Source organism: Oncorhynchus nerka, linkage group LG25, assembly GCF_034236695.1.
Source record: "Oncorhynchus nerka isolate Pitt River linkage group LG25, Oner_Uvic_2.0, whole genome shotgun sequence".
In the NCBI taxonomy this organism is placed as follows: domain Eukaryota; kingdom Metazoa; phylum Chordata; class Actinopteri; order Salmoniformes; family Salmonidae; genus Oncorhynchus; species Oncorhynchus nerka.
In genome coordinates, this window is record NC_088420.1 from 21,419,917 (window position 1) to 21,447,032 (window position 27,116).

A 27,116-nucleotide genomic window follows, 5' to 3' on the forward strand; every position below is an offset into this window, starting at 1 on the left:
CTGTAGAGGAATTTCTACATTAATTGAATGGCCCACTCATTTACAAAATCGATAATTTCACATGCAAAATAAATGCTAATCTGTGAATTGGACGAGGCATAAGGGGGGAAAGATGGTCTACCTCCAGCAAGTATCATCGGGACACATTTCAAGAATTTCAATAGAAAGTTTCACACTGACACACTGGGTGTAAACAGGGTCATAAAACATGTATTGTCAATTCAGAGGAATGTTTATAGAAAACAGTTACACAGGAGGCAATTTATCAATTTAGAGAAATGGAAATGTTACAAACAGAGACATTATCAAAAGGGACATTTCATGTACTACAACTACTTCGGAGTATAAATCAAATCTGTGTCCACTACATAAAAAGGTAATATTATTATGATAAAGTTCTGCAAAATAAAAGTTTTTTTTAAATATATAAAAATGTCTAAATGTGCATGTCAATTTTAATCCATACAATTTAGAGTCCAGTATTCATGATGTTTTGTCGTCCAAACAAATTCCTTCATTGTGTCAAACAGTCGCAGTGGGAGCATACTGCATCGACAGTGTCAAATTCATTCTCCTGAGGCAAGAATAAATTAACATTTAACACACAGTAGAACATGTTTAACTAGTAAAACTGTTGTGTACTGAAATAACCTGGTCCGTTGAGTGAAACAACCTGACATTTCAATGTTTATTTGCACTTCTTTATTGAGTAATTATGTGTAGTGAAGTCTGAGTCAAAATCAGACCGTATTTAAATCTCATTGGACTAGATATCCTGAAGTGCTGCCAATCAAATCATTTGATTTAGTTCCAAGAGAGCAAAGACTGACCAACAGCTGAAGAATGCATTGATGTGTACGGGCAAATTAAATCAACATACAGGTAATCTTTAAGGAAGCGGTGAGCTCTATGGGCATCATTCAGTTGAGAGAGATACCGGTTGGTTCCCTGTGAACAGATGCATAACAGATTGATGTTAAAGACATGCTCCTGAACTTCGGCAACTACTTTTTATTTTATTTTTATACCTTCTGATTTGGGCTGAATGTGTCAATGAGTACGGTTACATGCACACAATCATGTGATTATTGAGAAGTCAGATTAATATAATATTCCAATAAAAGATTTACATGCTTTGCAAGATTAACAATTTCCCTAATAACCCTGTTTACATGAACACTTCTGAAATCAGGCTACCTGATGGGACTGATAAATGTAGAAAATCACCAATCAAAATAAACATTCTAACACAGCGAACATGTTATCTTTGGGAAGCCTATTTGATTGAGTTTGTATGCGAAAACTACTTTAAGACAAACATTGTTGTTTCGAACTCACTTCACTCGCGCTAAAAGGGGAGGCTCACTCAGATGGTGCTGGCATATTCGCAAATCAAATACACAGCTGGAATGCCAATTAAGGTGTTCACATGTCCTAATAATTTGAAAGACTGCTCATGCTCAGAAAACCAGAAAAACATTGAATTATTGGTGTGCATGTAAACAGTCACTGTGTAGTTCATACATACATCATCTAAGAGCAGAATTACTGTTTTACCTCAATTACCCAGGAAATCCCTAGTTTGAAGGCAATTATTTTTCTGGAAGTTGTGCTACATTTTCCCAAACGTGGGCCAGCCCCCTAGCAGCTAACAAGATGCACCCACAGCTGAGTGAGAACAATGACGTGGTGCACAGTGTAATCGGAAAGTATTCAGACCCCTTCCCCTTTTCCACATTACAGCCGTATTCTAAAATGGATTAAACTTTATTTTTTTTATACACAATACCCCATAATGACAAAGCGAAAACAGTTTTTTAGAAATGTTTGCAATTGTATATATATAAAAAAAGATGTATACAGAAATACCTTATTTACATGAGCTATGAGACTCGTAATTGAGCTTAGGTGCATCCTGTTTCTACTGATCATCCTTGAGATGTTTCTACAACTTGATTGGAGTCCACCTGTAGTAAAATCAATTGATTGGAAATTATTTGGAAAGGCACACACCGGTCCATATAAGGTCCCACAGTTGACAGTGCATGACAGAGCAAAAACCAAGCCATGTGGTCGAAGGAATTGTCCATAGAGCTCAGAGACAGGAGTTGGCCAAAAGGCACCTAAGGACTCAGACCATGAGAAAAAAGATTCTCTGGTCTGATGAAACCAAGATTGAACTCTTTGGCCTGAATACCAAGCATCACATCTGGAGGAAACTTGGCACCATCTCTACGGTGAAGCATGGTGGTGGCAGCATCATGCTGTGGTGATGTTTTTCAGGGGCAGGGAGACTAGTCAGGATCGAGGGAAAGATGAATGGAGCAAGGTACAGAGAGATCCTTGATGAAACTCTTCTCCAGAGCACTCACGACCTCAGACTGGGGAAAAGGTTCACCTTCCAACAGGACAACGACCCTAAGCACACAGCCAAAACAATACAGGAGTGGCTTTGGGACAAGTCTCTGAATGTCTGTGAGTGGCCCACCCAGAGCCCGGACTTGAACCCGATTTAAACATCTCTGGAGATACCTGAAAATAGCTGTGCAGCGACGCTCCCCATCCAACCTGACAGAGCTTGAGGGGATCTGCAGAGAAGAATGGGAGAAACTCCCCAAATACATGTGTGCCAAGCTCGTAGCGTCATACCCAAGACTCAAGGCTGTAATCGCTGCCAAAGGTGCTTCAACAAAGCACTGAGTAAAGGGTCTGAATTGTTATTTAAATGTGATTGTTTTTCATTTTTAATGCATTTGCAAAAAAAAGAGGGAAAAGTATAGATTGATGAAAAAAAACTACATTTTAGAATAAGGCTGGAATGCAACAAAATGTGGAAAAAGTCAAGGGCTCTGAATACTTCCTGAATGCACTGTATGTGATGCAATTTTCAGGGACCACTTGACTCGTGATTGCTAATTTCAGAACTACTGGCTAAAAAGTGTAGAACAGTACTAGAGAATCCCCTTAAGGATGTTAATGCCAAAAATAATTTATCATAAATCATTAGAACAAGGTCTACTCTTTATACACCAGTTGTAGATATCCTTGATTGGGTAATTATCAGTAATTAGATTGAACCCATTGAAGACAGCATTCTGTAGACAATAACAATTCTATTTATCATTTACTCACTATCACCTCAATGTGGCACAGATAAAAAAAAAATTACACTTCATCACTACAAGTGTTCATGAGTTTTACTTGCTGTTTAAAAAGAGCATAATATAATCAGCAAACCTTTCAGCCAAACAAATCAAAAACAAACCTAAATTGAGACAAACATTTCTCTGTATCTGTGACAAAACCTGATGCACCCTGAGGAATACCCATAAACCGATATAGGTCCAAAGTCTCACCTCAGGAGCTTTGCCCAAGTGCTGGGTCAGCACAATCAGGTTGATCAGAGTCTCAGGGTGGCTGCTGTCCTGTTACGGGGGAAATCAGAGTTTGGAAAACACCCAGTTTCTCACAGCAGTGTCTCAATGCACTGTATGACCTTACTTGGGGCGGCAGGGTAGCCTAGTGGTTAGAGTGTTGGACTAGTAAGCGGAAGTTTACAAGTTCAAACCCCTGAGCTGACAAGGTACATCTGTCGTTCTGCCCCTGAACAGGCAGTTAACCCACTGTTCCTAGGCCGTCATTGAAAATAAGAATTTGTTCTTAACTGACTTGCCTAGTTAAATAAAGGAAAAATTAAAAACTCACTACCCTGCTTCATTCACACGTTTAATCACACGTTCTGAAATGTGTATACGACCACTATAGTACTAGTGTATTCACATTAATCACTGGTCATAGTCTAAACAAGAGCATAAAATGTGGGAGATCTTTTTGTGTAATTATTTAACCAAGGATCAGTCTTCCATGACACCCCAACAAGGTACTGGTTATGCTCTGGCCAATTCTTTTTTTCTCATCTCAGATTAACTGCAGGCCATGGGGACAAGAATATAGCATTTGGCACCACCTACTGTTCAATTGAAAAAGTTGCAAGTATTTCCCTTAAAATGACACTAAACTTGTATTGCTCTGTGGTTGGATGAGACAACAGACATCAATTGGTTAAAGTAATTGAAATGGTACTATTCAATAGTCACTGTAATGTCCTATAATGTTACGCTATTAGTTAGTCTTCATCTTTATTTAAAAACAACCCTTTACACATCTAGATTCCTTTGTAGAATAAGATATTAGAGTGCATTTGAGGCAAGTAATGACCTTGTCTAGTGCCTCCTGGAGAACCCCTTCTGCCCCCTCCCACTTGTTGTGGGCCATATGACAGGCAGCCTAGCCATTAAGCAGAAGCAGAGTTGGGGAGTACTTATCCAACATCTCCTGGAAGATGTAGTAAGCATCCTGCAGCTTCTCTCCTCCCTTTAAAAAAGGAAAAAAGCAAGAGTGCAGTTTTTTTTTCTGTTCAGATAAACTGAAATGGAGTTTTATTCTTAATGACTGCACAAAAAGCTGAATTCAATCATAGTGATGACTACATTTAGAGAGAGTGGTGCTGTCAATAAAATACCATTTATTTCAGGTGGAGAGCTAATGGGGCCCACTGCACTGAAGTATTCTAGCATGTAGGGGGGCTTCACCAGGGCCTAAAATGACCTTTTTGGTCCACCAGCCAGATTGAAAAATCTACCTGCCACTGATTTTTTAAAATTTATACCAGCCAAAAAATGTTTTCCACCATACAAAAACAGAACACAGATGACCATTCTTTGTAATCTTGCTAAAACAAAAGCATTTATTAGTAAAAAGTAATGTGATATATTGCTAAATTACAGGGGGGAAGATTACTGTGGTAACGGGGCCACTCGAGTCGTGTCAGGTGCGTCTGTGTGTGTGTGTGTGGGATTTAAAATCGCACTAGTAGTAGACGGCATCTCTTCGCTATCAGTTGAAGCAGCAGACTCAAACTACCAAAAAAAACAACCAAACAATGTAAATATACATGAAACACAAGGACAAAGTTTCACTTTGTACACTTTCAAGTAAATTAGACAAACTTATGCCTGTGCGCAGCACCTCCAAAAATTAATCTATCAGCACAGTGCACAAAGCCAGGCAGTGTTGCTGTGCGAGGTGGGATATAGATTTGTATTTCTTTATGCGATTAGCAGCTATGAAACAAAATGGCATAAATATTTTGAAAACAGCTACTGCAGCATTTGTTTGCTATAAATCACAACTCGCACATGTGCTCACTTTTTATTTGCATATGCGAATGGGATGACCACCCTGCAAATTGACCACCCGCCTACATGGCTTGTGAAATAGACATTCTTGCCTGCCAATACCCAAATATAGCAGCATTTGGCAGGTGTTAATTTTATGCCCTGGTCTTCACTATGGGCTGACACTCACAACAGCGATGTTGTGAGTTGGGTCAGTGTGGCCTACTGCATTTTCTTCAGCTCTTTCCTTTAAATGGCAGGTGTTAAAATAAGTAAACAATGCCATAAATGATCAACTCTTACATTTGCTGAATCCTTTTAGCTCAATTTACTTAAAACGATTTAAAAGGAATTTAAAAGGAATTTAAATCAGATGCCGTGTTGAGCGGACATACCTTGCCAAATCAACATGTTCTCAACTCAGCAGCACCTTAATGGTCATTGCCATGCTGAAAAGAAAAAGAGGGACATAAACATACTGAATCACCCATAACAGGGGCTACAAACATTAATAGTATCCTGTGATTGTCTTTACCATTCCAGACGTTCTCTCTGGTGCAGGGACCGCAGGGCAGCGTCAGAGTTCATCTCATGGTAGTAAATGGACGCAGCCATGACCAGGAATGTTGTGTTGGCCACATCTACACTCTTGGCCATCTTCTTGTCAAGTTCAGCCACAACGGCATCCCTACACAAAAAAACTATATTGTAACGCCAGCTAAGGAGTCAACAAAGAGCATTTCATCTTGAGTTGTGTATCGACAGTTTACAATAACAATTCTGAACACTGGGTTCAGACCTTTTGGCCTCGTTGGAGCAATACTCAGCAAACAATCTGATAGCCTGGAGCTCTGTCGAGGAACTGGCCTTGATGTCACCCATCACCACAGCATACTTCCTCTGAAACAAGACAGAATGAGGCGTGTTCGCTAATTGCACATAGGTGGTGGAAGAAAAATGTACACTCCTATAAACTGACTGTCCCGGCTATGTTACCTGTGCAATATAAGCTCTATACAGAAACATGTCTCTCTCAACCTCCTTCTCAGGTGTTGATGGCTGCAAAGAGGAAAATAAGTAGTTTACTTTTTGTCGTTTTAACAGCTAGTTCATTACTAGAGATGTTAGCTAGTTGATTTGTTAGCTAAACAGTTCTGTGTCATACAGCGACACTTGAAAAAGATATAGGCTTAGCCACATTGTACAAACGGTTTACCATCAGATAATTACCTTCACTTTCTGGGCTTCATTTATACATTGTTGTTAATTGCCAATATAATAAGCATTTTTCACATCTAAGAGCTCATCAACATCTCCTTGTTGCGCCGCCATGTTGACTGGATGACTTTCTGGACACGTAGATGCAGACGCGTCATCACACAGCGTATTTACTAAGGTGCATGGGCGATGTTCTTCTTCTTCTGTCAGTTTTGTTTTAATTTAACTAGGCAAGTCAGTTGAGAACAAATTCTTATTTACAACAGACGGCCTACCCCGGCCAAACCCTAACGACGCTGGGCCAATTGTGCGCCGCCCTATGGGACTGCCATTCACGGCCGGTTGTGATACAGCCTGAAATCAAACCAGGGTCCGTAGTGATGCCTCTAGCACTGAGATGCGGTGCCGTCGACCACTGCGCCACTCGGGAGCCCCCAAAAAGGTGTATTACCCCCACCAACTGGATGGTTTTAAAAAAAAACTCCCACTTCTTCCTTCTTTTAGTTCTCCATATGTCACGTGTGCAGAATACAACAGGTGTAGAATTTACAGTGAAATGCTTACTTACAGGCTCTAACCAATAGTGCAAAAAGGGTATTAGGTGAACAATAGGAAAGTAAAGAAATAAAAACAACAGTAAAAAGACAGCGAAAAACAGTAGCGAGGCTATATACAGTAGCGAGGCCACATACAGACACCGGTTAGTCCGGCTGATTGAGGTAGTATGTACATGTAGATATGGTTAATGTGACTATGTGTAACAGTTTAGCTTCCGTCCCTCTCCTCGCCCCTACCTGGGCTCGAACCAGGGACCCTCTGCACACATCGACAACAGCCACCCTCGAAGCATCGTTACCCATCGCTCGTTACACATTAGCACCTGCTAACTAGCTAGCCATTTTACTTCGGTTACATATGCATATATGATGAACAGAGAGTAGCAATAGCGTAAAGAGGGATTGGCGGGTGGTGGGACACAATGCAGATAGCCCGGTTAGGCAATGTGCTGGAGCACTGGTTGGTTGGGCCAATTGAGGTAGTATGTACATGAATGCATAGTTAAAGTGACTGTGCATATATGATAAACAGAGAGTAGCAGCAGAGTAAAATAGGGTTTGGGGGAGGCACACAATGCAAATAGTCCAGGTAGCCATTCGATTACATGTTCAGGAGTCTTATGGCTTAGGGGTAAAAACTGTTGAAAAGCCTTTTTGTCCTAGACTTGGCACTCTGGTACCGCTTGCCATGCGGTAGTAGAGAGAACAGTCTATGACTGGGGCGGCTGGGGTATTTGACTATTTTTAGGGCCTTCCTCTGACACTGCCTGGTGTAGAGGTCCTAGATGGCAGGCAGCTTAGCCCCAGTGATGTACTGGGCCGTATGCACTACCCTCTGTAGTGCCGTGCGGTCAGAGGACGAGCAATTGCCTTACCAGGCAGTGATGCAACCAGCCAGGATGCTCTCGATGTTGCAGCTGTAAAATCTTTTGAGGATCTCAGGACCCATGCCAAATCTTTTTAGTTTCCTCAGGGGGAATAGGCTTTGTCGTGCCCTCTTCATGACTGTCTTGGTGGGTTTGGACCATTCTAGTTTGTTGGTGATGTGGACACCAAGGAACTTGAAGCTCTCAACCTGCTACACTACAGCCCCGTCGATGAGAATGGGGGTGTGCTCGGTCCTCCTTTCCTGTAGTCCACAATCATCTCCTTAATCTTGGTTATGTTCAGGCATAGGTTGTTATTCTGGCACCACCTGGCCAGGTCTCTGACCTCTTCCCTATAGGCTGTCTCGTCGTTGTCGGTAATCAGGCCTACCAATGTTGTGTCGTCTGCAAACTTAATGATGGTGTTGGAGTCGTGCCTGGCCATGCAGTCGTGGGTGAACAGGGAGTACAGGAGGGGACTGAGCACGCACCTCTGGAGGGCTCCAGTGTTGAGGATCAGCGTGGCATTTGTGTTGCTACCTACCCTCACCACCCGGGGGCGGCCCGTCAGGAAGTCCAGGATCCAGTTGCAGAGGGAGTTGTTAAGTCCCAGGATTCTTAGCTAAGTGATGAGCTTTGAGGGTACTATGGTGTTGAACACTGAGCTGTAGTCAATGAATAGCATTCTCACATAAGTGTTCCTTTCGTCCAGGTGGGAAAGGGCAGTGTGGAGTGCAGTAGCGATTGCATCATCTGTGGATCTGTTTGGGCCTTATGCAAATTGGAGTGGGTCTAGGGTTTCTGGGATAATGGTGTTGATATGAGCCATTACCAGCCTTTCAAAGCACTTCATGGCTATGGACGTGAGTGCTACAGGTCTGTAGTCATTTAGGCAGGTTGCCTTTGTGCTCTTGGGCACAGGGACTATGGTGGTCTGCTTGAAACATGTTGGTATTATAGACTCAATCAGGGACATGTTGAAAATGTCAGTGAAGACACCTGCCAGTTGGTCAGCATATGCCCGGAGCACACGTCCTGGTAATCCGTCTGGCCCCGTAGCCTTGTGTATGTTGACCTCTTTAAAGTTCTTACTCACGTTGGCTACGGAGAGCGTGATCACACAGTCGTCCGGAACAGCAGATGCTCTCATGCATGCCTCAGTAATTACCATAGCTATACATGCCACAAAGTCCACATATTTAACCTAAAATGTCAGCATTCTGCTGGTGAAAGGCAACCCCTGCATCGTAGGCCTATCCACTACCATGGACTCTTCTGGGGCACCATTCAAACCCTCAACCCTTTTCCCTGCTGCTGCATGTGAAATGCTCTGTTCAACCCTGACTTTGGCCACCTCATTCTCTTTCACCCCTGTGGGGCATTCGAAAGACGTGGTAGGCCGTTATTGTAAATAAGAATTTGTTCTTAACTGACTTGCCTAGTTAAAATAAAAATAGCAACAGGTCATATTTATCACTTTTATAACACATAATATGATCCTTTCCACATCTTGGACATATCGGCTTCTCCCTTCTGCAAACACTTGCTACATGACCAAAAGCTTTACAATGATCGCAGTGCATTGGTCTTGGGATAAATGTTCTGAATCTGTAGTTAATATACCCTAACTGCACTTGAGTAGGGAGAGACATATCAAAATAACAGATACACTTCACTTTTTCACCATTCACAACACGATTCATCCGACGTGCTTCAATCACTCCAGGAATATATTTTTATTTCTTCAAAATCGACTTTCCACAAGACGCCAGATAAATTTAAAAAACCTTGAGGGGGTGCCCTGTTTTGAAGAGACACACACAAAACTTCATACTTATCAAATCGGTTAAGACAACAACACACTTTACTTCTGATCTGCAGAAGCACAAAAAAAATCTAAACAAACCCGCCTCTCGGTATCCTCACAGCCTTCCCTTTACCCAGCACTCTCTCCATCAGTTTGGATAACTGACATGGTTTCTTAAAGACTGGTTCTCTGCTCAGCTGCTCCTCATTAACAAACCGTACTCCTATTAGATACGAAGGGTCATTCTCATCACTGTATACCACTTTGCTCCGTTTTCCATTATTTTGGTCAATACTCAAATTATCCTTGATTTTACCACTATTGTATTCAGAATCCCCTCCATCATCTCCTTCCGCCATTTTCCTTCGCCGTCCGGTCGCCTCGACCTCTCACTCGTCCATTCGATCCCCTATGGGCTATGTTGTTGAAATGTTGTCTTGTTACCATGTTTGATTACATTTGTTTATTTATATAAAAATCCAGTTAATACACAACATTACATCATTTATGCTCATGTGTGTCCATTGGTTTCTGTTTACACGAAAATATTTGTTTTGTCTTTTGCCTACTAATCACAGAGAATATGAAAAGTAAATCGTTATTCGGTCACCTTTCTATGGGTGTTAAAATGATTTATATAGTATACTTATTAGAAAAATGATTGTGTATATTCAAGCTAAATAGAGTGTGTATCTCGATAGTTATTGTATGGCTCAGAGATTAGCTAATGTATCACTGCTTGCTACAGTATCTCTCATTGGTTACAACATTGCAATATCCAAATGCTCCACTGAACAGAGCTTCTTAACAAGCTTTCTCTCTAAATGGCCTGCTAGTTTGCAGGTGAAGGTAAACTACCTTGTGATAAGGATGACAGTAGGCTAAGCATAAAATGCAATACTATTGACGACTGGATTGCAGAGTACTGTGAACTAACTAGGCTATGTAAATGTGGTGCTATTCTATAATATTATGTATTTTAATTTACAATATATGTTTAAAATAGCCCTATCAAATCTGGCATGAGTTAGGCCTATTTATATCCATTTACATCCAGACCATAAGAGAAAAATAGCTTGTTGATTGTTTAAAACACATGGTATTCACAATGAACACCATAACCCTCCGGAATTCCTGCTAAACCCATTCATTCATAGACCGGGGAAAACGGTGCTGTCCGGTCCAGAAAACATCCGCTGTAAAACACCTAGATGTCTGGTTTACTATATCTCGCTCTCTCTCTGTTGTGTGTCCTATATAAATCAGTTTTGATCAATAACGTTGCCGAAATCATCTACTGAGGCAATATTTTCCATTAATTAGGTCAAATAATTAATCTTCATGATTTATGATTAAATAATTGTGCCGTCTATTAGGCTTTTTGTTTATGACAAACAACTCATTGGGAAATTTCCAACCTTGGATTTGGGAGCTAGATGAGGCTAATTACTGGAAACAGAATGGGGGCAGGGAATGTTGAAGTTATAACGGGAATTTCCCACAGTATGATTGGTTTGATACATTTTTACTGGGCTCTTCCATTGGTCCAGAGTAACATCAATCTCGAATTTTCGAAATCCCTCAAATTTGAATCTTTTTGTGAGGAGGAGTCGGGTTACAAACTCCTGTAACCGAGCTCAGCAGGGAGAGAAGAAACAGTCTTTCAATTATTTACACACCAGTACCTGATACAACATACAGTTACATGGAAGACAAAGAATCGCAAGTAAAGACGAAGAACCGACTCATGGTGATGTACATGGATTTGCTATGAGTTGCCATAATGAAGACTCGAGATTTTGCCTAGATTAAATTGTGAAATTGTAGCAGCGTAATCCACGGTCCCTTTACTCACCCTCCGCATCCGGTTTGATTTGAACGAAAGGTAAATTCAATGTAGATGGATGGTAATTTTAGCCTATGCTTGACCAGTCTTTGAGAAACATTTAACAAATAATAGGTTACATAGTCCTTTGAAACTATACAATGGAGGATGGGAGGTGGCAGAATTGGCTAAAGGAAGGCTGAAGCCCAATTTGCCCACAACATTTACATTACACTGCCTATTCTAGTTATAACTAATGGCATTCGACCTTAAATGCAATAATAGGTCCACGATATTGTAGAATATAAACCTAGTTTGCCAACACAAGATTTTATAATTATATTTTTAGTTCCTTATGTTTGGTCAGTATTTTGGTTTGATGTATTCGTTTTGAATGGCAACTGTCATTTCTGATGTGAATGATTTAATCCTTAGAAATCGAAATTAATTTTAAAAAATGGTTTACAAATGGAATACCACCCAAAAGGTGAAGCCGAGTGTTAATCATGTTCCTTTCTTGCGTTTCAAACGCCACTGTCGCGTTGCAAACCTTCTTTCCTCCACAAGTTATTTCATCTCTGTATGAAGTGTATATCAAGCGATTTGTTGAAGATGTGCCTGCTTGAGGCCTACTCCGCATTTTACCCCATATAACGTACAAAATGTAGCAACAAAAAAGTATGTTTTATATGTGACTGTTATTATTGAGATAATCGAGATGAAAGCTTTTCTTGTATGTGTATGAATACCCTCTCTGTCTATTCTGGCAGGTAGTACAATTTATTATACAGCACTAACTGTCACTAGTAAAAGGAGAATCAGAACGTTTTCAATTTGCATGAATTGCGGTCTTGAATGAGTTGCCTCTTGCAGCTTTAACCAGCTGTGTCTGTGAAGAAATTATTTATCCAAATGTATTGGTCGCATACACATATTTAGCAGATGTTATTGCAGGTGTAGTGAAATGGTTGTAATATTGATTGATTTTGATTTATTGATTGATTTTGTTTTTCGAAACAATTGTTGCTACCCCGCTGTGTATGTGCGTCTCCGTTGCTACCCTTGCTCATATCTCCTCCACCCTACCTGAAACCCTAGACCCACTCCAATTTGCCTACTACCCCAATAGGTCCACAGACGAGGCAATCGCACTGAACACTGCCCTAACCCATCTGGACAAGAGGAATACCTAATAAGAATGCTATTCATTGACTACAGCTCAGCATTTAACACCATAGTACCCTCCAAACTCGTCATTAAGCTTGAGACCCTGGGTCTTGACCCCACCCTGTGAAACTGGGTCATGGACTTTCTGACGGGCCACCCCCAGGTGGTGTGGATAGGAAACATCTCCACCCAGCTGATCCTCAACACTGGGGCCCATTCTCAGCCCTCTCCTGTACTCCCTGTTCACCAATGACTGCGTGGCCATGCACGCCTCCAACTCAATCATAAAGTTTGCAGACGACACTACAGTGGTAGGCTTGATTACCAACAACGACGAAATGGCCTACAGGGGGGAGGTGAGGGCCCTCGGAGTGTGACGTCAGGAAAATAATCTCTCACTCAATGTCAGCAAAACAAAAGAGATGATCATGGACTTTAGGAAAAAGCAAAGAGAACACCCCCCCTATCCACATCGATGGGACAGCAGTGGAGAAGGTGGAAAGTTTTATGTTCCTTGGCGTACACATCACGGACAAACTTAAATGGTCCACCCACCGCAACAGCGCCTCTTCAATCTCAGGAGGCTGAAGAAATGTGGCTTGTCACTGAAAACACTCACAAACTTTAAGATGCACAATCGAGAGCATCCTGTCGGGCTGTATCAGCGCCTGGTACGGCAACTGCTCCTCCCACAACCGTAAGGCTCTCCAGAGATGTAGTGAGGTCTGCACAACGCATCACCGGGGGCAAACTACCTGTCCTCCAGGACACCTACATCACTCGGTGTCACAGGAAGGCCAAAAAGATAATCACGGACAACAACCATCTGAGCCACTGCCTGTTCACCCCGCTATCATCCAGAAGGCGAGGTCCGTACAGGTGCATAAAAGCTCGGACCGTGAGACTGAAAAAAAGCTTCTCAAGGCTATCAGACTGTTAAACAAGCCATCACTAACATTGAGTGGCTGCTGCCAACATACTGACTCAAATCTCTAGCCACTTTAATAATTGGATGTAATAAATGTATCACTAGTCACTTTAAACAATGCCACTTTATATAATGATTACATACCATACATTACTCATCTCATATACTGCACTCTACAATCTACTGCATCTTGCCTATGCCGCACGGCCATCGCTCATCCATATATTTATATGTACATATTCTTATTCATCCCTTTACACTTGTGTGTGTATAAGGTAGTTATTGTGAAATTGTTAGTGCAGTAATATCTAACAAGTAATCTATCGGAACTAGAAGCACAAGAATTTCGTTACACTCGCATTACCATCTGCTAACCATGTGTATGTGACCAATAGGATTTTATTTGATTTGGCTATGGCTTACAAACAAGTGGGTCAGTTACAGCTACAGTTTGGTTGCTCGGCTAACTGAGAACTGAGGTCCACTTTGGCCAGGAAGCCAGCTACAAAATCCCAAACATTAATTAATGTCAAACCTGTTTGTCATGATTTCTGACACTCAAGCACTGTTGGAAATGTATGATTATCCCTGTGGAGATGAAAGGTAACTCATTGACAAGAGCAGTACAGAGGTGTTTGACCTGATTTACAAGACTGCAAAGTTCAGTTGGCCAGCAGCCTCAGTTGTTACCTAGGAAATATGAAACAGTCTGTGCGTGGAAGGGCAGTGAAACCTTCCTAGAAAGAAGACTATGTGACAGACTAGAGACAATTGACAGAGTATGCCTTTGGGACATTTGTGTGTGTGAATTGTAGGTCCCCACAAGGATTGAAGAACAAAATGTGTGTGTGTGTGACAGGGTTGGGCTCAATAGATTAACATGGCAAGGCATTGCTTAACATGACCACGCCCCCGAGTAGGGTACAGATGTGGGGTACTCCCTTTACTCCAATGTTTAATTGTCTACTTTACTCAGAACCTGACTGGCTGTATTATTAGTTTATCATTACAAACTCAACAAAAATAGAAACGTCCTCTCACTGTCAAGTGTTTATTTTCAGCAAACTTAACATGTGTAAATATTTGTATCAACCTTAAGGTTCAACAACTGATACACAAACTGAGCAAGTTCCACAGACATATCACTAACAGAAATGGAATAATGTGTCCCTGAACAAAGGGGGGTCAAAATCAAAAATAACAGCCAGTAGCTGGTGTGGCCACCAGCTGCATTAAGTACTGCGGTGCATCTCCTCCTCATGGACTGCACCAGATTTGCCAGTTCTTGCTGTGAGATGTTACCCCGCTCTTCCACCAAGGCACATGCAAGTTCCCGGACATTTCTGGGGGGAATGGCCCTAGCCCTCACCCTCCGATCCAACAGGTCCCAGATGTGCTCAATGGGATTGTGATCCGGGCTCTTCGCTGGCCATGGCAGGACACTGACAATCTTGTCTTTCAGGGAATCACGCACAGAACGAGCAGTATGGCTGGTGGCATTGTCATGCTGGAGGGTCATGTCAGGATGAGCCTGCAGGAAGGGTATCACATGAGGGAGGAGGATGTCTTCCCTGTAACGAACAGCGTTGAGATTGCCTGCAATGACAACAAGCTCAGTCCGATGATGCTGTGACACAACGTCCCAGACCACAATGGACCCTCCACGGTGGGTTTGTACCCACAGGTGATGTTGTTGCCGGTGATGTCTGGCTTGCCTTTCAACACTCCTACAAGCCCTCAGTTCAGCCTCTCTCAGCCTATTGTAGACATTCTGAGCACTGATGAAGGGATTGTGCGTTCCTGGTGTGTTCCTGGTGTAACTCGGGCAGTTGTGGTTGTCATCATGTCCCGCAGGTTTGATGTTTGGATGTACTGATCCTGTGCAGGTGTTGTTACACGTGTTCTGCCACTCCAAGGATGATCAGCTGTCCATCCTGTCTTAGGCGTCTTGTAGTACGGACATTGCAATTTATTGCCCTGGCCACATCTGCAGTCCTCGTGCCTCCTTGCAGTATGCCTAAGTCAGGTTCACGCAGATGAGCAGGGGCCCTGGGCATCTTTCTTTTGGTGTTTTTCAGAGTCAGTAGAAAGGCCTCTTTAGTGTCCTAAGTTTTCATAACTGTGACTTTAATTGCCTACCGTCTAAGCTGTTAGTGTCTTAACGACCGTCCCACTTAACGACCGTCCCATGTTCATTGAACAAGCATGGGTAACAGCGTTTAAACCCTTTATAATAAAGATCTGTGAAGTTATTTGGATTTTTACGTATTATCTTTGAAAGATCTGGTCCTGAAAAGGGGACGTTTTCTTTTTTTTGCTGAGTTTTGGATATGCTTGGTTGGTTGTTTTGTTAACGTACTTCCATGTCATCTTAATCAAGAAACTACATAATTCCTAAAAACACTGATGCAAATGTAATAATGTTAGCATGAACAGAAACTAGCGTTGACTGTATGTCACCATTATCAGCCAAAGAGCCGATTCCAATTAACTTTCTTCAACTAGCTAACTTACCCTGATTTTATAACTAGGATGCCAAAATGTCTTGCACACTGTTTTGTTTGAACAATTTTAATTTAATTTGACCTTTTATTTAACTAGGCAAGTCCATTGGTGTCGATTTTGCCATAGGCTACTTTGGGCCATTTGGTAGGGTTGTCTGCACAGCTGGTCTCAGGCAAGTGGAAAGTACATATAGGAAGTCCTAAATGAACCGTTACCATAAACCGTTCAAGGGCAGGCAAAGACCGAAGTAGTTACGCGGCATATGTAAGACTAGCGATTATGATCAAGATTAACTTATTTGGCAAGCCAGCCAGTTAACGTCAATTAACCTGAGAAAAAGCTAGATTTAAACAAATGGTGACATACAGTACCAGTCAAAGGTTTGGACACTTACTCATTCAAGAGTTTTTCTTTTCTTTTTACTTTTGTAGAATAATAGACATAACAACTATGAAATAATACACAGAATCATGTAGTAACCAACAAAGTGTTAAACAAATCAAAATATATTTGAGATTCTTCAAATAGCCACCCTTTGCCTTGATGACCGCTTTACACACTTTGCATTCTCTCAACCAGCTTCAGGAGGTAGTTACCTGAAATGCATTTAAATTAACAGGTGTGCCTTAAGTGAATTTGGGGAATTCCTTTCTTTCTTAATGCGTTTGAGCCAAGGAGTTGTGTTGTGACAAGGTAGGGGTGTATACAGAAGATGGCCCTATTTGGTAGAAGACCAAGTCCATATTATGGCAAGAACAGCTCAAATAAGCAAAGAGAAACGACAGTCCATCATTACTTTAAGCCAATAACTTTGAAAGTTTCTTCAAGTGCAGTCACAAAAACCATCGAGCGCTATGATAAACTGGCTCTGATGAGGACGGCCACAGGGAAGGAAGACCCAGAGTTACCTCTGCTGCAGAGGAAAGGTTCATTAGAGTTACCAGCCTCAGAAATTGCAGCCCAAATAAATGCTTAAAAACTGTTCAGGAGACTGTGTGAATCAGGCCATCATGGTCAAATTGAAGGACACCAATAATAAGAAGATTTGCTTGGGCCAAAAAACACGAGCTATAGACATTAGACCGGTGGAAATCTGTCCTTTGGTCTGATTAGTCCAAATATTTTTTTTTTTTAAATGGTTCCAACCGCTGTGTCTTTGAGACACAGAGTGGTTGAATGGATGATCTTCGCATGTGTAGTTCCCACCGTGAAGAATGGAGGAAGAGGCATGGGGCTGGTGGCACTGTATGTAATTTATTTATAATTCAAGGCACACTTAACCAACATGGCCAACACAGCATTCTGCAGTGATACACCATCCCATCTGGTTTAGCCTTAGTCCCACTATCATTTGTTTTTCAACAGGACAATGATCCACACAGCCTGGAGGTGTGTTAAAGGCTATTTGACCAAGAAGGAGAGTGATAGAGTGCTGCATCAGATGACCTGGCCTCCACAATCACCCAACCTCAACCCATTGAGATGGTTTGGGATGAGTTGGACCGCAGAGTGCAGGAAAAGCAGCCAGCAAGTGCTCAGTGTATGTGGGAACTCCTTCAAGACTGTTGAAAAAGCCTTCCAGGTGAAGCTGGTTGAGAGAATGCCAAGAGTGTGCAAAGCTGTCATCAAGGCAAAGGTGCCTACTTTTGAATCTAAAACATTTTGATTTAACATTTTTTGGGTTACTACATGATTCCATATGTGTTATTTCATAGTTTTGATATCTTCATTATTACTTTACAATTTAGAAAATAGTAGAAAAACCCTTGAATGAGAAGGTGTTAACTTTTGACGGGTACTGTAAGTATAATGCGACAGCTTTACTGTCCGTGTTTGCTGGTTGGGTAACACATTAGTGGCAGAATACATATCATGCAAATAATTTGTTGTGACAGCCAAGTATGTTAATAACAACATGTGAAAACGTTTATTGAAATGACAAAGTGTCTTTTTGTTCAGGATGACGCCAAATTTAGGCTAATTACATGGGAGTGATGGGAGGACTCTGACTGTACCCTACTCGGGGGTGTAGTCATGTTAATCCACACCTCGCCATGTGTCTCTATTCCAAATTTTGGAATTTACTCCCATTCAACCATAGATACTCATGAGTTAAAATTTGAATTGACCACACCCACAGGATTCTGTGTTTGAGAGGTAGGATGTAGTGCTATTCAAAGAAATTCCACTCAATCATAGATGGGTTAGCTGTTAACGTCACCAAAGCAATGCTTCCATGGGGCAGAAGTCCATTAGTTGTGATTCTGGATGGCCAGATGGCTGGCTAACAATGACAAACTGCCATGTGGCGAATCATAAGTTGCTCGTATCAGCTAGTTTTATCTTGTTATTGATACTATGTCCTGTTTTGACTGATTTCATGTCAATGCTAAAATTTGCTAGCTAACCAACAACTGTAACGAACAATGTATTTGAGAGACAACAAGTGCTCATTTTGAAATGTATTTATTTCAATATACATTGGAGACAAAATCTAGTTTACATGTTCTTAAGTCTAAGCCAACCCTGTCTGTTTTGCCCCATAGTTGCGCACGCGTCGGTTTTGTTGCTTAACAACCAACCCGTCTATAGAACATGAGTTTCATTGAATCTAACAGGTCACACTTCCAAAGAATATATTACATTTCTTAGGAAGCAATGTTCATATACTTTTAACCTTAGTGCTTAGAATATCCAATTCGATGTCCATTTGTCCATCTTTTTTGAAGGCTTCAAGGTCAACTTGAGGGTTAAACTAATGCATTCTGAGATGTAGTATTTTTCCCATATTTAATGAAATATAAAAACGTAGAATTCGCATAAGGTTTTGTTTTTCTTGATCATTCTTTTTAAGTTAAAACAATATTTTCTATGCTTGTATATAATGTGTTTTATGTACAAGATGTACAGTATATTTGTATAGACTGCACCTAATATATACTATAAGAGGCATTTCATTATATTCCATTTCCTTTTTAATTCGAATTGCAATTCTGGATTCTGTTTACTACTTAAATTGGAATTTTATTGAAATTTGAGGCATTTTCAATTCTGAATTGAGCCTGTGTGTGTGTGTGAGAGGTGTGTGTGTGTCTTTTGATCGCTTATCTGTCGGTCAATAAAACACTTTTCGATGTAAAACTCCTTTGTAGGCATGCCATGTTTCCTCAAAGTCCATGTGGTGGTGCCATTGTCAAAAACTGATAACAGGCGAGTTAGTCATCCACAAGTCATCTACCTTTATCTATGGGTCTATTGTTTTAAACTGGTTTCAGCTTGTATTTACTTTCAACCTACTCAATATTATGTTAATGCTATGTCATGTCTATGACAAGGATACTATTGCTGCACATTTCATTTTATAGGTGCACATACAGTTGGCTAACAACGAGGGCTCACTATCCATTCACATTTGTCATAATATTTTCCACCATTTGTCCCTGATGTTGTTTGACCCCTCAGCCAGGTCCCACATTTCCTGGTTCACCTGTGGCATCAATCTCTTACCCTGGTCTATTTTTTTTCAAATTGGTCAGATTAATTATTAATCTGTGATTCATTTAATGCTGCCACGTTCATTATTAATCCCACAGCGGGCTCTTTCAGATCTGAGAAGACAGTAAAAAAGGGACGGTCTCCCCCTTAGGCTCTGTGCACACAACCCCTGATACTGTGTGGGAGGATGATAGAGCGACACACACATACACTGATACACACATCACAGCCATACAAAACTGAGTTCCCAGCACTCATCAGCGCCTCCACTGTTATGCAACAGCTCAAGAGTAGGAGAGATTAGAGGACAGTAAGAGAGAGGAGTAAAAACTACACTTGATGAAATTGTAGGAGGCAGTAATCCTAATTGATCCTGTTCATTACCAGACAGAAGAAATGTTTCATGTGAAGAGCTGATTGTGAGGTGATCAGTTCAGACCCTACACAAAGCACGAATACATTTTACATAACCATTGTGCATTGTCTCTTATTATAGATAAGGGTGACGTCATACATTTCTGTAAATCTAAGTTCCTGAGACACGTTACAGTACTAAAGAAGTGTGGGGATTTCCCCCTGTAGGGTAGGCTATGCAATTGGAATTATAAGCAAGCCACACCGCCTAAAACATATTCACTCTTGAGTAATATAAACTCTTGTTCAAAGTTTTGTATAGTTACAGTATTTCCAGACATGCTTGCTTAGTTATTCCACCTTGATCTTTTGAAATAGTTTCACAGAAATGTCTATACAGATTTTTGCCAGCCAGTCTAGTTTTGAGTTGGGGGAGCAGTATTGAAAATGGGTGGGGATTCATATCATCTTCCCTGAGGCTTAGGAGTGGATGGGGGGCGGGCTGCGGCAGAGTGGACAGGAAAGGGAGCTCCAGGTGTATCCAATCATTGGTCCTCTCTCACCTGACCCAATCATACTAACCTGACAGACTTTCGGACACATGTTTGGCCATCAAACCTCCACAGACCCTTTCTGAGCCACTCGGCACACCCAGCATTGAGCCTCTGGAGGCCACTTTTCACCTGCAGGAGGTGAAAAGTGCTTTTGGGGACGCTGGCCAGGCCGAGTCGGGTTTCATTTCCATGAGTCATGTTTACCTACCTGTTCTACTTTGACTGAGGTCTTGTTTTTTTAAACTATATAGTTTAAGCACTCTGGATTACACTGCACTGATGTTGGTTTAAGTAAATCCAGTTGATATGCCAGCACTTTGTCTCTCATTCCAGAGTGCCTGTCCAGCTCAAAGAAAACCAGTATTAATTGCTCTGTTGTATGTGGGAGATATATTGGCTGAACACAGTAATGTTGTCACTGTCATGTTTCGTTCTGTTTTCAATCCATTCCAGCAGTGCCTGTATAAATAGTGCTGAGATGGGATCCAAGCTTTCCCTGCCTGGGCCCAGTTCACACAGCAGCTTATATTTGGCCATAACTCCCACTGCACAGTTACAAGGCAGGAGTCCTTGATAGACAAATGTTTCATCATTCTAAGCGCTTGTCCTTTCATGAAGCCTCCCATCTCGTGAGAGCGGGAGATCTACCTACATTTGTGATTGCCAGCTCCAGGAAGAATTTGTTGTCTTTTCTTTGGCTTTGAGTAAAACTACAGACGCTCCTGAGTATCCATCACATCTGAAGTTAAGTGTTTGGATTCACTGTGGTGAAAGACAAATACAGGCTTTTTACTTCTTCACGGCAGTATTAGTCATCACAGCCACTGACTCCATTAAAGTTATTCTCTTTGACAGGAGAGAAATTTAATGAGCCTCCTGAAAATCACTTCATTCTCCAGGCTCTGAAAGGTTTCTTTTTAATCCACTGAATCTGTTTTTTCATACTTCCAGCAGAGAGAGGCTTGTGAACTTTGATTTCTTTGTGCAGTGTCGGAAGCTGTACTTTTCTCTATCCTCAAAGCATCTGTTCAGATTCTCATTGACACATTGTGATTGAATGTAGCAGGCAAAGTGGTGTGTGTGTGTTTTTTAAATATTTTTTTAATATATTTTTTTACATCCCTCTGACAATGTTGCAGGGAGAGCTTGTATTTGGTTTCTGACGTGGGTACTCCCTTGGAAGAAAAAGCGTCCCGCTGACACTCGAAGGAGACCAATTGGTATTCTTGGAGAGATAATGCGGATTGGAGTGGAATCTCATGAGTCACATAGCAGGCACATTTTCATTCTGCAGTCGGTCAGCTGCTTTACAGTAATCATACTTAGCAGATATTACTGTTGGTAAATATGAGCATTTGTATTAGCTTCCAGTCACATTTAGGATTTTAATAAAGGTTTTATGTTTTAATCTTGGATGGAGTAATGATTGCTATGCTATGCTAGAGATGTGTACAGATCCAGGCTCAGCTTACGTTACCTAAACTTATAACTTTAGCCTTTGGGGGGTAAAATGAGCCACTGACCTTGGATCCGTCTCGAGGTAACCTCATCCTACTTCCTTAGGGATTAAGACAGGCTGAACCTGAACCTGTCATTCCTGGGTTCTTGTTAAGAAGCTACTGCAGTACTGTCGGGCCCTGGACCGGGCTCATCTGGCTGAGGAAATGCAGAAGATATGAAAGCCTGTGGCCCCCTGACCCATTGTTTATGAGCTGCCACAATGTGTTGAGGCTTCCTCTGAGTCATTGTGCTTTGGCAGGCAACACCCACAGCTTGGAGCTAGCCTCCACAAATGTGCACACGTACGCTATAGCCCATCCTCACATAAACCTCTTGTTTTCTAAATGTGGATTCAGCCGGGTAGCTGCAGAGACAGTCCTATCATTGGCTGCTTTGCAGAACTGCAGTGAGTCTCATCACTCCTACATGATGTCATTCTTGTATCATGTCACTGGTATCTTAAAGACCCCGTCACCAATTAAAATAGAATCTATGTCCCATGACATCATAGTTATACTAAGGGATTGCACACCGGTAGCAAGACTCTCCAATGCCTTCATTCAGATGAGAAAATGAAATAATTAAATGTGATAATTTGCATAAAACAGTTCATTGTTTGTCTGCAGTATGTTTTATTATTTCTGCATGATCTGCTGGTGCTAGAAATGCAAAAGGCAAATATGGGTTTCCCATATGTTGTCAGGAATGCATCCAAAATAAACATCTGTTATTTCCTCTCTGTACAGTATATAATTAAGAAGGAAGAAAATCCACCATCTGGTTTCAGTGAGTGTGCATCTGTATGACCCAAATCTCTTTTCTCCCTCCCTCTCTCTCGCCCTCCAGACATCATTATGGACTCCTTCAGTACTAAGAACCTTGCCCTTCAGGCCCAGAAGAAGCTGATGAGCAAGATGGCCACCAAGAGCATGGCTAACCTCTTCATCGACGACACCAGCAGCGAGGTGCTGGACGAGCTCTACCGCGTTACGAAGGAGTACACGCACAACCGCAAGGAGGCCCAGAAGATCATCAAGAACCTTATCAAGATGGTGGTGAAGCTGGGAGTCCTCTACCGCAACAACCAGTTCAGCGGGGAGGAGCTGGTGCTGGTTGAGAGCTTCAGGTTGATTATGCTATATGATTATATTATGGCTGTAGAGAGCATTAACAGGGTTATAATGGCCTTTGATTAAGGGTTGACCGCCATGGTTGTTGAGGGCTAATTTGTACAGGTTTTTATTCCAGCCCTGATAAAAATAATCATTGTGTTGGGCTTGAACAAAAGCTGTGGTCCTCAGAGAAATGGCATGTGGTTTGCCAGCTACTGTAGTTAAGCCATCATGCATAACATCTCTACTGCGTCCCCTTTCCAGGAAGAAGGTCCACACACTGGCTATGACGGCTGTCAGCTTTCACCAGATCGAGTTCACGTTCGACCGGCGCGTGATGAGCGCCATCCTGAACGAGTGCCGCGAGTTGCTGCACCAGGCCATCAACCGCCACCTGACGGCCAAGAGCCACTCGCGGGTCAACCACGTGTTCAACCACTTTGCCGACTGTGACTTCCTCGCGGCGCTCTACGGGCCGTCTGAGGTGTACCGCGGCCACCTGCAAAGGATCTGTGACGGAGTCAACAAGATGCTGGACGAGGGCAACCTTTGACCTCTCCCCAGGACCTTTTGACCCCTCGCCCTTTAACCTTTTGAGGCATTACCTGGTAGTGTGAAATCCACCACGGGGTTGCCTTATTGGCTTGCATTGTTGTTTTTAAGAGACTGACGTTATGCATATTGTATGTGGACATTTACAGTTGATGTCGGAAGTTTACATACACTTAGGTTGGAGTCATTAAAACTTGTTTTTCAACCACTCCACAAATTTCTTGTTAACAAACTATAATTTTGGCAAGTCGGTTAGGACATGTAAGTAATTTTTCCAACAATTGTTTACCGACAGATTATCACTTATAATTCACTGTATCACAATTTCTGTGGGTCAAAAGTTTACATACACTGAGTTGACTGTGCCTTTAAACAGCTTGGACAATTCCAGAAAATGATGTTATGGCTTTAGAAGCTTCTGAATGACTAATTGCCATCATTTGAGTCAATTGGAGGTGCACCTGTGGATGTATTTCAAGGCCTACCTTCAAACTCAGTGCCGCTTTGCTTGACATCATGGGAAAATCAAAAGAAATCAACCAAGACCTCAGGAAAAAGGTTGTAGACCGCCACAAGTCTGGTTTATCCTTGGGAGCAATTTCCAAACGCCTGAAGGTACCACGTTCATCTGTACAAACAATAGTATGCAAGTATAAGCACTATGGGACCACACAGCCATCATACCGCTAAGGAAGGAGACTCGTTCTGTCTCCTAGAGATGAACGTACTTTGGTGCGAAAAGTGCTGTTTGGTCATAATGACCATCGTTGTGTTTGGAGGAAAAATTGGGCGCTTGCAAGCTGAAGAACACCATCCAACCGTGAAGCACGGGGGTGGCAGCATCATGTTGTGGGTGTGCTTTGCTGCAGGAGGGACTGGTGTACTTCACAAAATAGATGGTATCATGAGGGAGGAAAATTATGCGCGTATATTGATATTCAACATCTCAAGACATCAGTCAGGAAGTTAAAGCTTGGTCGCAAAAGGGTCTTCCAAATGGACAATGACCCCAAGCATACTTCCAAAGTTGTGGCAAGGACAACAAAGTTGAGGTTTAAGGACAACTGGTTTAAGGACAACAAAGTTGAGGTATTGGAGTGGCCATCACAAAGCCCTGACTTCAATCCTATAGAGAATTTGTGGACAGAACTGAAAAAATGTGTGAGAGCAAAGAGGCCTACAAACCTGACTCAATTGCACCAGCTCTGTCTGGAGGAATGGGCCAAAATTCATACAACTTATTGTTGGAAGGCTACCCGTAACGTTTGACCCAAGTTAAACAATTTAAAGGCAATGCTACCAAATAATAATTGATTGCATGTAAACTTCTGACCCACTGGGACTGTGATGAAAGAAATAGAAGCTGCAATCATTCTCTCTACTATTATTCTGACATTTCACGTTCTCAAAATAAAGTGGTGATTCTACCTGATCTAAAACAGAGATTTTTTTAGCAGGATTAAATGTCAGGAATTGTGATAAACTGAGTTTAAACGTATTTGGCTAAGGTGTATGTAAACTTCCGACTTCAATTGTACTTACTTTTGTGTTTTCTTGTGTGTCCTTCCGACATTACTGTACAACACTGAAGGATGCTTTAGTTAGTCCGAAGTTTCTTCTAGCTTCTTTCTTTAAAGGAAAAACATGGACCTATCCAGTGAACGTAGAACACAAGCTCTTGTCAATCATTTCTGGACCGAGGACTTCACCAGTGCCTTGGCAATGTCTTTTTTTCCTATATAGACCAAGGGGTGTCTGTTCCCCCTGGTAACAAGGCATGATTCCAACCACAGCGTAAAGGTCGTATGTGTGAGTGGTGAATTGAATGGGCTGAAATGCTTTTAGAGCAAAAGAAAGAGGACAATTATAGATTTTAACCTACTTCAGGACAACTATGAGGGACTCTGTATTTAGAAACAGGAGTGCTACTTGAGGTTAAACAAGCACTGTAGTTTGTTTGCAATAATAAACATTCTAGTAAAAAATCATGAGCCGATGCACACCCAAAAATATTTGTAGAGGTGCAGAAGTGTTACTTATTTTTATGTAACAGTTCACATAACAGACCAATAATCCAGATTCAGCATCCACATGGCCTCTATATCCTAAGGAAGTCTGTACTGTGTTTGGAACAAAATACCTGTATTGCCTGCTTTGGCCCCAATGACCTGTGTCATTGAGCTTCTGACTCATCAGCTCTTTAACCTCATCTGAGCTGTACTGAACCCACCGCCCAGCAAATACTTTGATTTCTGTAAATGATGTCTCTGCACAGGTGAGAGACTCCATGTACAGTCATGTTAATGACTGGAGGATATGGGAAAGGGAAGTAGCTTCCTACATGAGGTTCTCTTTGTTGGTGAGATCCAGGCTGTTTCGCCACATAGCATAGGGAGAGACCGGGTATTATAGATTAGAGCAGAGACCAAAACAATACCTGATTGTACCTTCCATGATTCCATATAATTAATCCCCTACTCTGTGCCAATAATACAGATAATCCACTTCGCTCCAACACCCCATCCCCCTTTAATGTGATTGAGATCCCCATCTCTGCTTGACGCAAGTCCTATTTGGGGTGGATTTTTTTGTATTTTTTATGAACAATTTAAATTGTTATTTAGAATTATATCCTACTATCCTGCACATAATGTATGTTATTTTTGTTTATCTAGACCTATCTCTGCGTGTTTGTATGGCTGAGCCTGTCCAGGAGACTGTTTGTTCTGTGGCCTCATTTAGTATTCTCAGTGACCGTGTATACCTGTGAGGAGCAGCAGCAGAGTTGTAATGAGCACTGTGTCCTCCAGGATCTACTCTGTCACGGAAACCTCCCTCTTCTCTACTGTAGCAGCTTTGCCAAAGAGGAAAGCAATCTCACAATTGTGAAAATGATATTTTCTAAAGGAACATTACTAAGGAAACCCGTATGCACAAGATGATGAATGTCATGTTTTCAAATTTTACATTCCGTTTTTTCCGTACCTTTTGTGTTGTCTCCATTTTGACTTAATTGTTATTTGTTATATCCCCCTACGTCTGGGGGAGTTGCAGTAAGTGAATGCTCACAGGACTAGAACATTGAAGTCCCAGAATATTTGAGCTAGTTTAGAACTTAAATGTCAAAGATTCCATTCTTCCCAATATCAACACTTCTCAGGGTTAAGTCTTAGAGAGCTTGTACTCATGAAAAACTTAATGAAACAATTTGACCAATTTGTCTTCATACATTTCAGATAAGCTCACGATTCTTAAGTCATGTTGTATTTTTACCGATGGATTGTGAAATTGGATTGTGATGTATATATTGTTTTAGTGTCCCTTCTCTTTACTAGATATGACAAATATGTAAATGAATACTCCTTTTTTTTAAATCAATAAATTCTTTGTCTTTTCTTGATTAAAGCACCAGTCTCTTTTCCTGCTAAATTTCAGCAGCTAGATTAGAATGTAATCTGTGTGCATCTGACCTGGATTGGGTCAGCCAAATCCCTTCCGC

At 41.6% G+C, this 27,116-nt stretch overlaps 2 protein-coding genes across 3 annotated transcripts; one reads left to right on the top strand and one right to left on the bottom strand.

Annotated features, from left to right (window-relative positions):
- Nucleotides 1-190: 190 nt before the first annotated feature.
- Nucleotides 191-22,155, bottom strand: LOC115109191 (coatomer subunit epsilon-like). 2 transcript variants are annotated; one of them, XM_029633854.2, is made up of 6 exons: nucleotides 6,408-6,585; nucleotides 6,174-6,236; nucleotides 5,977-6,077; nucleotides 5,713-5,865; nucleotides 5,573-5,626; nucleotides 191-4,919 (listed from the first exon to the last, which is right to left on the bottom strand). In XM_029633854.2, exons 2-5 carry the CDS (start codon nucleotides 6,201-6,203, stop codon nucleotides 5,593-5,595), a joined length of 318 nt encoding a protein of 105 aa, XP_029489714.1. In that variant the 5' UTR covers nucleotides 6,204-6,236; nucleotides 6,408-6,585; the 3' UTR covers nucleotides 191-4,919; nucleotides 5,573-5,592. The 2 variants fall into 2 exon arrangements, with proteins under 2 accessions (XP_029489714.1, XP_029489715.1); XM_029633855.2 differs by lacking the exons at nucleotides 6,174-6,236; nucleotides 6,408-6,585 and adding an exon at nucleotides 21,977-22,155.
- Nucleotides 11,233-27,023, top strand: LOC115109190 (tumor necrosis factor alpha-induced protein 8-like protein 1). Its single transcript, XM_029633852.2, has 3 exons — nucleotides 11,233-11,510; nucleotides 22,800-23,079; nucleotides 23,330-27,023. Exons 2-3 carry the CDS (start codon nucleotides 22,808-22,810, stop codon nucleotides 23,616-23,618), a joined length of 561 nt encoding a protein of 186 aa, XP_029489712.1. The 5' UTR covers nucleotides 11,233-11,510; nucleotides 22,800-22,807; the 3' UTR covers nucleotides 23,619-27,023.
- Nucleotides 27,024-27,116: the final 93 nt, after the last annotated feature.